This window comes from Paramisgurnus dabryanus, chromosome 4 (assembly GCF_030506205.2).
Source record: "Paramisgurnus dabryanus chromosome 4, PD_genome_1.1, whole genome shotgun sequence".
Classification (NCBI taxonomy): Eukaryota; Metazoa; Chordata; class Actinopteri; order Cypriniformes; family Cobitidae; genus Paramisgurnus; species Paramisgurnus dabryanus.
The window spans coordinates 16,131,174-16,142,397 of NC_133340.1; the positions used below are offsets into that span (position 1 = coordinate 16,131,174).

Below are 11,224 nucleotides of genomic sequence, written 5' to 3' on the forward strand. Positions count from 1 at the left end.
GATCGATGTACTCCCAGTTCAAAGTCGTGAGTCGTGGTTTTGAAGTCGTGAGTTACGGGTTACAGGTTGCCTGGAACGCAGCATAACACACGAAACGAAAATATTGCCGGAAGCTTCTTGCATATATCAATGGAAGTTATAATAATTAGCTTTCTTGTACAACTTTTTTATTTGGGGGAAATTCCACATATAAAAAGAAATGTTCAGGATAAATACACGTTTTAATAAAAGTAGACTTTTATGAATATACAGGTTTTGCTTAACGTTTTAATAGTCTGTTTACTCAGTATATCAATCTGTAATTTTCGGTATACTAGTAAACTTGTTCTGGTAAATAAACTGCTTGCATAGATAATACAAATTAATTTGTAAGTTTACTTAATTTGATTTCAGTCTTTTAATCACATGTACTCACAGGCCTATATAAATGTAATTACTTTAAAAAATATGCAATACTATACATATCACTTACACAAGTAAAAACTTTGGAAATACAATCAACTATGTGCTACTCCACAGTGGTATATAAACAAATGATAAATAACGAAGGGATCCCTATTATCCTCTAAACATTATATTTTTGCAAATAAGAATGTGCACACACAACATTAAAAGTCTAGGGTCCCCTTGTCAGTTACAAAAATGAGGCATCTAAAATTAAATAATCATCCCCTTATGTATGTTTTATCTGAATACACAAAATAATAAAACTTCCCTGAAACAAGTTGACTGTAAATAAAATACATTCACAACAGAACTTTATATATAATACAAGGTAGCTAGTACGTCACATTTTACTATAATGCATCTAAAAGTGCAAGGCCAGTTAAATTGAAGAAAGAATGAACAAAAAGTATATATATTTCCGGAATCGGGGAAAAAGAAGCACAGTAAACATGTCTCATCGGCACTAAGATGCTTCTTCTGATTGATCACAGCTTCTTCACCTGGAAACACAGAACGTCAAATTACAGCATTCATAATTTCAAAAGCCTGATAGTATTTCTAGTGTCAGCCTTTTATTACACACAATTGGGCCATTATTGGCTTATTACTGGTAAAAAGGAGCACAACAATATTTACTATTACCTTGCAGAAAGCTTATGTCAGCCAGCTATACACCAGAGAACCACAGATGACCGCAAGAATTGTGCAACACACTATGATCATCATCTTTTTCTACACAGGTGTCAGGAAGCAGGCAGGAAGAGTATGATGATGATATATTAACAATAGAAAATGTCAAAGTAAATGATGGTAGTGAGGAAGAGAAATTGAAGACAGAGATGGTGTAAATTCACATGAACGAGAAATAGGACACCAATCCAAGAAGAAAATGCAGTAGGATGAAAAACAGAAAAAACATAATAGTGAAAAGATGCTCCAAGGAAAACTGCATCATCAAAACATACAACTTATATACAATGGTATGGCACAATTGTACGGCTTAATTTCCCAGCTCACCCTGCGTGCTTCCTGTTGGAACTTGGCAGCCTTTTTAGTGTCAGCTACCGCTCTTTCCACAAAGCCCACCGATTGGTCCATGTTACTCTCAATCCTGTCTATCATGCTTCCCTGTTAATAAAACAGAGTAAAATGTTAACAACTTTGTGTGTTATACAATAGTCTCCGAATGAATAGATTCCCAAAAGGTGGCGCTAAATTCATTGCAATTTTTCTAAAAAATGAAATAAGCATGCACCTGATTCTCTACAAGCACTGCAATGTCCACAAACATGTCATGCAACTCCTTTATGCTGCTCTCCAGTCGCATTATATCTTTGTGTCGTGCCTCAATCTCACTTAGGGCCTGCTTTGAAATCCCAGAGTCCATTATCTATAGATAAGGAGAACATTTTGTTTGAAATGGACATAAAAATGTGCCATATATCTCATACACCACCCCACACTGTAAAAAGCATCATATAAAGACATTACGGTATATAGAAAATGTTCCCACCCCTGCTGTGAACACTGCTGCATTCCCTCCATCCAGCATTTCTTCCAGTTCCTCATCAGTAGTGGTTTTGCCAGCTGTGAAACAGAACTTAACATTGACCTTGTTCGTGCGTGTAACATTCTGCTTTAGGAATGGTTTTTATAACAGTCCAGAAAAAAAGTCTTTGTGACTAACTTATCTCTAGCTGTCTCTGGATACGTCCTTTGCTCTTCTCTCGAAACTCCAGTTGTGCTTCATTGTATTTGGTCATCACCTCCACAAACTTCTTAGCAAGAATGGCATGCTAAAAAATATTAGATAAACATTGCAATGAATAAAAAAAGTACGAATTTGACATCTGTGGGCTAGTGGAGGATATCAAGTGTCGGGTGGGTTACCTGGGATTTCTTTATTCGTACGTCTGCCGAAATTCTCTCCTCTGTGTTAGCTGCCAAACTCTGCTCAATGCCTGTTGAAAATATAGCTGTTTTTTCAACTCCTATTGTCAAACAATAGCACAGCAACGTACTGTCATCATATATATGATGTAGTGACATGATGATCTAGTCACAAAGAAACGTTCAATGTGAATAAAATCAAAGTAATAAAGGAATTACTGAACAATTAAACACAAATTGTATATTGGAAATTAAAAAACTGACTTTTGAGTTTGTTGCGAGCATTGTTGGCCAGTTTCTTTATCTCGTTGGTAACTGCCTCCAACTCATCCTGTGTCCCTGAGTGAGAAATAAAAATTGGATATTTAAAGAGACAATTACAAGCAAGTATACAAACAATTTCACATCAATTGTGTGAAAAAACAACATTGTAGACTTGGGGGTAATAAATAAATTAAATACATTTTAATGCACAATAAATAATATTCTAGAGTTTTTAGTTGTTTTACTTAATTTTATTAAAGTCTTAAGGCAAAAATTATGCTAATATAATATACCATAAGTTATTTCGATACTGCAATTACAATTACAACATATTAATAAAATGATAAGGAAAATAAAATTATGAAAGAGACAAAATGTATGTTTTCCTCATCTGATTTACATTTACAAAAGTTGCTATCTCTGTATAGTGGACCCCACACCCCTGGTTCAAAAACACTACTTTAAAGATATATTAGAATAAAATCAAGCATGGCAAGGGAATGGGTGGTTAGTAAAAGTAAATTGTAATAGGACTAACTCTGCTCTGATGTAGGTGCAGAGAGGATGACGGAATATAGTCGCTTTATCTCATTCACATTCTCATCAATCTTGTCTATACTGTTTCGGATTTCCTCAATCTATAGAAAAAAACATAAAAAGTCACTTGTGACATTTAATAATATGCAAACATTAATTTGGAAATAACAGTTAATTCACATAGGCCTACCTGTATGAAAAACTCATCCATAAACTCTTTATTTTCCACTGGAATTTCCACATCATCAGGAGTTTGATCGGACTTCTGTCAGGACAAGAACATAAGGCATTAAATGCTAAAGTACACAAGTCCCTGTACACAAAATGTGACCATGCCTGTGCCAGCCACCATCATGTAAGAAACATTTTATGAAAATATAAACATAATATCTTTAATATTGATCATGTCAAAGATAAACCAATGTGAAATTAATGTTGAAATCAAGATGCTTGTTATTTCAGAATTTGATTTTAAGACTTTAGCCTGGTTTTCACAGGCAGGGTCACAAATATGTCACCACGGGGCTGGAGCAGACTGCTTTGGATGCATAGTGTTCCAATAGGTCCAAGATGTCAGTACAAATAGCGACCTTGGGACATCGATTCAACGTTCAATGACAGTTTGCTATTTGACGCGCTCTTCGGTAAGCGTTACCGTCACCATGCAGCTAAAAACTATCCTAGCTAATTTATTCGTAATCGTCATTATTTTAAAATTGACCATTTAAACAGATATTTACAAAAATAAATCAAGGGAAAATTTAATCCGCAAACTTCCGTTTTAAAGCCTATTATTAAGTAACATTACTTAACAGATCCGATCCCAGGTAAGTTAACAATAATAAATGTAACGCCAATGCGCTGCAAGTTGCTTTGGGTTTTATTTATTAAAAAACAATAATTTTTTATCTTAACTCGTAAATTCTCTTACCGCTTTTAGTTGGTCCAGTCGGTCCTTCATCGTCGGTTCAATGTAACGTTAGGTATTGCTGGCGCTACTGACGTAAAAAATAGCAATAATGTCGTTTTCTCACTGAAAAACTAAAAAAGCATAATTTAAATCATATATTTATTTATTTATGACAAAATAACAAACAATATGGCAGTGTAGTGCCAGACTGCTAGTTGTCCTAACTAAGTCTATCCTCTCAGAGCGGATTACAGCAACAGTTGTATGCTGGGTAGCTAATCTACCTCAACCTCAACAAGTTATCCATGCAAACATAGCCATTCATTTCGGTCCCCAGGACATTATATAAAAATGCAAGAAAACTAACTCCACAATAATTGTTATTATTAGGCAAAGTATCCTGCATGTTAATTTACCCCAAATTAAAAAATATATTTTAAAATATTTATAAAACCATATAGAACACGGAAAAACAGTGTTTGTTTTTGTTATTTGTTATCAGCTCATTATCTTCCCTTTAAATATAAAGCATAAAATTCTTCAGATGTCTTATAATTTTTTTCAATTTTTGTGTAGCTCCATATCCCATCTTTGCTTTAAATATTTTTACCATTACATAATTCACATTTTAGTCATGTCCCCAGGATTTCACTCAGTCCAGTTTCCAACACATTCTCCCCTCTGAAAATTTAGGAATATTCCACAAGACACATTTTTAAGAGGAAGTTAAATCATCTGGGGCCCCATTTATAAAACTGTGCGTAGGATCCTTACTAAAAGTCTACGTACGCACAAAAGCCAAAAAATATTAAGACTTATAAAACAAAGCAATTTTCCTTTTATAAATCACACATCACCTGCAAGTGTGCGTACATGAATCATCCTCAGAAACCACTTTGCAAGCCCATTCTCCCATTAAGTTTGATTTTTTTTTACAAATCACAATCTTTGCGTGCTGGCGTACGCACGTTTCGAGCCCAGTTTTGTGCGTACGCACGCTTTATAAATGAGACCCCTGGATCTTCTAAAGGCCATGTGAAGATTAAAAGATTGTTTAACTCTAAAACAAGACTAATAAAACCCTGAATACCCAAACACAGAGTATAAGATACGTATTGCATAACGTTATCACTTGCTTGGCTCTCCTCCTGAGGTTTCTGAGAAGGAGGGCGTCGAGTAAGGGAAGGGAGTAGTATGAACCCCATAAGGGCAGTCTTGCCTCCATCTCCCCTTACTCAAAGGTTTTTTAATGATGCTCGGTGGGTTTTAAACCCACTGGTCGGGGGCGGGACTCTTGTAAGGGATTCAGTGAGCCGGCCAGTGATCTATCATAGTTCTCCCTAAACCAAACTGTGAAGAGTCTGTCACAGGGGGAGGCGTTGCATTTTCAATACCTAAACTAACTCAACTTTCTTTTTCTTTCAAACAGGTTTTGTTTAGAAATAGTGAAAATTTGTATCTTGTTATAAGCACCTTTTTGTACTATTGGCTCCCTGTGACACATTGCTTTTATTGTTTTCAAATCTTTGTAAGTTGCTTTGAACAAAAGCGTCTGCCAAATGCCTAAATTTACATTTTATTTTCTCATTTTCTTTTCTGTATATTTTATAATAATGATGCTATGATTGTGTAAACAGCAGCTCAGTCATGATCATGTGCCACAGAACCTAGGTGTTCAAAAGCTACAAAAAGCCTTTTTAAAAACCAGTATCTATGCGTTTGTTATGCTTACCCCTTATGAAGCGATAAAAAATATTGTTATTAGGTTGCTACTTAATTTAAGAAAGTCAAACAACAGATTGTTGAAAGATTTGGACAGAGAATTCATTTATTATTTACGGTCCACAAGTATTTAGTCTTTGTACAGTTCTCACGAGGACAAATAAAACTGTTTACCTGAATAGATACAACGTGAGAATAATTCAACAAACTTGAAGTGCTATTAAGCATTACATATCTTCTTCCTTTATATCCTTTGGATGCACATAAGGGGAAGTAGGGGGTGGACTGATTGAGTACCTTACAGTGAAGATTTAACATACAATAGACTTTATAGCGGTGCATCGCCCATTTCAGTTTTCCATAACAATATGGTTATTTTGCTGTAAGTTCCTCTGCGACTGCTTTATAAGAATCTTACAGCCACAACAAGAACTTGACACGCTTTGGATCACTGGAACAGGGTTGGTGACCACTGCTTTAGATGTACATCAAAATGTAAAGCACCATGAAGGTCACTGTTTTGTATGTGAAATGAATGTGCTGAGGCTGAACTCAGTGTTGTATGTATGCTAACACTACAAAATAGAAATCAGTATGTGCATTTTAAAAAAGTCATTTCCTTGGTTTTGAAAAAGAGCACTCGGCACAACTGTAACTAAACCAAACCTGCATTATGCCATTGAAACTTTTTTTCTATAGAGATGGGAACATGATAAATCTTGTACTGTTACTGGGTTGAGATGAGACAGTCCATAAAGTGTAACTGACAGACTGTTTATCTGTAGAGATAGTCAGCCTGAATGTTGGCAGCGATCTCAGCTTCCCACTTGTCTCCATTGTTGAGGAGTTTCTCCTTATTATAAAGCAGTTCCTCGTGAGTCTCAGTTGAAAACTCAAAGTTGGGGCCCTGAGAGAAAGACAAACGTTATCTTCAGTTAATTTGTTGGAATGAACTTGAGTGTATATGTACCTCACGTGCTAAGGACCAAGCTAATTTAAAATATAACAGGTGCAACAGTGTGTACCGGGATGCTCTTACCTCTACAATTGCGTCCACAGGACACGCTTCTTGGCAGAAGCCACAGTAGATGCATTTGGTCATATCAATGTCATAGCGTGTGGTTCGCCTGCTTCCATCAGCGCGGGGTTCTGCCTCAATTGTGATGGCCTGTGAGAAAAACATAGTTACCATGAACTTTACTGCATTTTTGGGAGGGAGAACCATTCTGGAAAGTTATAAATATTCTTGCAATAACTTGTCCTATTCAATAAGGCATGTGAAAAACAAATACATGTAAGAAATGTAGTTATACCTGGGCTGGACATATGGCCTCACAAAGTTTACACGCAATGCACCGCTCCTCTCCAGAGGGATACCTGCGCAGTGCATGTTCACCACGGAAACGGGGTGACAGAGGGCCCTTCTCAAACGGGTAGTTGATGGTAGCAGGCTCACGGAAAAGGTAGCTCAACGTCATTCCCAACCCTGTATCAACAACACTTTTAAGTTGTGCGATGACTTTTGGGGGTTAAAAGACAAAATCCAAAAAAAGATCACAAGTTGTTTCTGACCTCTAAACAACTCTGTCCAAAGAAGAGTCTGAGCAGCACGGTCCGTGATGGACTTCATATCTGTGAGGTCTTCCTGATTATTGACATATTCTGCGTAATAAAGAAATTGTGATGTGACAATTTAAGGACATCTAAATAAACTTTGTCATACACTAGAGTGACTGTTTAAGTAGATAATATACTTACTAACTCCAGCCCTGTGTGCTGACAGGCTGAGAGGACGTGCAAGATTTTGACTGACCAATAATGATCCTAAAGAAGAAAAAAAGACACAATTAGACTTGAAACAAAACGACTTTTTTCTTATCTGAAAGACATTTCTGGTTCTGGCCAGGAAAGACTGCTGTAGAATACATTTTAACCCCTTCAGACCCTGTGTCCACTGGAATGGACATCATATGTTTTGTGGATCAAAAATCTACCAATCAAAATAAGGCAAAGTGATTAAACACCTGAAAAATCAGGTCTAAAGGGGGTTAATATCTATGAATGTCACATCAATCGTTGGTATTATATTTTGCACCACTAAAGTTTATTTAGCTGTAGACCCACCTGGCCTTGATGCAGTGTAGAGCACTCGTAATGCTGCAGACATCTCGAGCTAAGTACACTGTGAGGTTTAAATAGAAAAAAGAGGAATATGGTGGAAAGAAAAGCCTTTTTGTTAATATGTGTGTTTTTCTCACAAAACTTAATTACATTCAATTTGATTTCGCTAGTTATCACAACAACATTTTGGTGAACAAGCAATTAACTTGTTTATAACACGTGACATTATTTAAAAACACGTTAAAATTACTTAAATATATATATTTTTTAATAAAATAAGTTATACCACTGAAACAGTAAAGGAGAGCTTTTACACAACACAGTGCGCCAATATTGGAGTTCCCTTACAAGAAGTAAACAAAAACTCAAAACATTGGTTCCGCTTATAAACATTGGTTGCGCGAGGCAGCCGATGTATTAAACATTCAGCAACACATTATCAAATATCTTAAATATATATAAACAGTAAGCATGTAACATGCCCAAAATACACATAACGTTATGTATGTCACAAGTGCGTGACCGTGTATCCCACACACTGGTACACTACAGCAAAGTAGTTCAGGACACGAGCACAAATCGTCCGTGTAGTCCACATTTTTAGCCATTAAGAGCAGTAACAGCAGTAATGCATACATATACATGTTTAACTGACACATGCATAATCATATTAATAGTTCTCTGTTTAATGCTAAAACCACTAATATTGTTGCCTATACGGTGTATGGGGTAGTCGCAACCACCGGTTCATTTCTCAAGGACTTTTACTGTCTGTAACGTTATTATTAGTTTAACTCCTACATCAACATTTTCCTCACTAGTATTAAATTATTTCATTCAGTTTGACAAAATGCAAAGTCTAATCTCACAGAAAGACGAGAAACGGAGGAAGGTTAAAAATAAGTCCGCACTCACCGGACAGCCGCTATTTGGCCTTCTCAACCAGAACAGCGGACGAGTAAAGAAACGCACAAGCAGTACGCCGGAAGTGAGGTCACAGATGTGTCATACGACAGTCAATTGTTGATTTGTAATTTTTGATCATTTTTTATACAATTTATATTTGGATACACTGCTGTAATATTCTTATTACTGTCAATTATTCAATAAATAAAAAAGTGAAGCTAAAAAAAACAATAATACAATAAATAATGTTGATTTGTATAATACTTACATTTTCTCTGTGACAATGTGCTTATATATTTTCTTATTTATATATACTTAAATTATATATACTATTGGAATTATAAAAATACAGTTATATTTTATTCATCGTTTACATGACATGGAAATTGAACATAATGTGATGCCATAATCTTTACAGTAACTAAAAATGTAATTTTGAAGAAACATGTCTAATAAACTATTTGTACAGATTTTAATTTAGTTTTAGCAAGTATTAAAGTGCTTTTGCATTACTATATATATGAAATAATGTGTAAATATTTACTTTACAAATAATTTTTCCATGGCCCCACAAGGTACTTGACTTAAAATTAACCATATTTTTGTGTATTGATAACTATTAGCAAATCCATAGTTATTTTGTGGTAACCATAGTTTTACTACAGTAACTATGTTTTTTTACTGAAGTAAAACCATGGTTAATTTCATAAGGGTTTAGTTTAACTTGATTTAGACGTAAGTTTTAAAGATAGATTTAAATTGACAATATTTATATTTTGATGTTATCTAACACAAATCTAACTTATATTGTTTATATTGTATATAAATCTCATGCTGAAATGTAGTTTAGGAGGAATCCTTTCTGTTATACTGATGCTCTGCCATACACACCATTTAGTGCTGTCACTGTGAAAAAAGCAGAATAAGGGTTTCATGGCTAATGCTTAATGAGGCAATATAAGTTTAATTAAAGTAAGGTGTGACGTTCATCCCCACGTAATCACAACTGTGTCTGAAGCATCACGTATCCACAAAACAACCATGTGTGAAGCGTTGGGATACATGTAAGGTTCATCCGTGGTTCTCTGCTTAAGTGACAAAGTAAGTTGATCAGTTCTGCACATAATTCTGTACAGTTTTTGTAAAAGAGTAATTTAATGTGATGTGATGTTTCATAGACTGACTTGCTCAAGTGAGCAAGGTTGACGTAAATATACTTTACCACAATGCTTGCTTTTAGTTACATTAACCTATGCATTTTAGAAGCTGTCAAATTGAAGTTGCATTTGTTTCAGTGAACAACTCACAGAATTTAACAGCATCAGAGGAGAAGTACTGGTCCAGAGTTGAGAAATCTGTGCTTGGTCCTATTCTCAGCATGGAGATGATACTGGGTGTTCTGGGAAATGGACTGGTTCTGGTAGTTAAAGTAATGGTAAGAGCAACAAAAATTTTTTTTTTGTTGAAATTCTTTTTAGATAAATACTACCTTACTGTATACCTGATGTATATTATTTTGATAAGTTTTTTGTCTTTCTTTAGCAGATTCTTGAATTACACAATATAGTGACTTACATTTGTTTTTGTTTTGCTTTCTTACAGTGTAAAGATCATTTTAAGTGCATTTACTGGCTGCCATTTGTCAGCCTCACACTTTCAGATTTCTTCTGCTCTATCCTGATCATCTGTGGCTCGCTCTTGGCTGTGCTGACTGAAGGTCAGATCTCACCGTGGTGTGAGCTGGTCAGCCTGCTAAAATTCACCTTCATCACTTCTTCGATCGGAAGCTTAGGTATGGCTATACGACACTGAGCAAATAAGGCTTGCTTAGCATAAGAGATTTAACTTCCACCATGGCATATGTATAGTACATACATCAAAGCAGTACTAAATTACAAAAAACATTTTTTTTCCTATTCCCTGCAATTCAGCGGTTCTCTGTGTTCAGCGTTTTTTGGGTATCCCCTCTAAAGGTAAAGGGCTGTCATATGTCATGACAATAGCATGTTTGGCATCATGGTGTACTGGATCTGTATTCGGAGCAGTGCCCGTAATCTATAAATGGATAAAGTAAGTCTTCATTCAGTATATCATTATCTGTATCCATTATCCAAATAAAAATAGCATCCATACTTGTCATTATCCCCGGTTCAGGTTTGATCCTGCAGAAATGCTGTGTGCCGTGTTCTGGGAAAGCAGTTACTCCGACATGCTGGTTTACATCCTATGTGCCTTCTCCATCTCTATGTTTATTCCATTAATTGTCATACTATCCTGCTGCATCCTGACGTATGCAGGCTATGGGAAAGACTGTTCAAGGTGTGTAATATTAGAACAGCTACGTACATACAGAGGTTTTACTATCGATAAGACTTGTGATAAGTTTGCATGTGTACTATTTTGTCTTTCTGTAGCCAGGGTGACCTA

The 11,224-nt window shown here is 35.6% G+C and overlaps 2 protein-coding genes across 2 annotated transcripts; both read right to left on the minus strand.

Annotated features, from left to right (window-relative positions):
• Positions 1-221: 221 nt before the first annotated feature.
• stx3a (syntaxin 3a) lies at positions 222-5,699 on the minus strand. Its single transcript, XM_065265413.1, has 11 exons — positions 4,070-5,699; positions 3,329-3,403; positions 3,140-3,239; positions 2,602-2,676; positions 2,338-2,408; positions 2,135-2,243; positions 1,961-2,034; positions 1,703-1,837; positions 1,465-1,575; positions 1,090-1,179; positions 222-947 (listed from the first exon to the last, which is right to left on the minus strand). Exons 1-10 carry the CDS (start codon positions 4,097-4,099, stop codon positions 1,102-1,104), a joined length of 858 nt encoding a protein of 285 aa, XP_065121485.1. The 5' UTR covers positions 4,100-5,699; the 3' UTR covers positions 222-947; positions 1,090-1,101.
• A 148-nt stretch (positions 5,700-5,847) lies between these two features.
• On the minus strand, positions 5,848-8,889 carry ndufs8a (NADH:ubiquinone oxidoreductase core subunit S8a). Its single transcript, XM_065295606.2, has 7 exons — positions 8,807-8,889; positions 7,895-7,952; positions 7,529-7,594; positions 7,343-7,432; positions 7,084-7,256; positions 6,810-6,938; positions 5,848-6,677 (listed from the first exon to the last, which is right to left on the minus strand). The coding sequence occupies exons 2-7, from the start codon at positions 7,935-7,937 to the stop codon at positions 6,546-6,548; spliced, it is 633 nt and encodes a 210-aa protein (XP_065151678.1). The 5' UTR covers positions 7,938-7,952; positions 8,807-8,889; the 3' UTR covers positions 5,848-6,545.
• Positions 8,890-11,224: the final 2,335 nt, after the last annotated feature.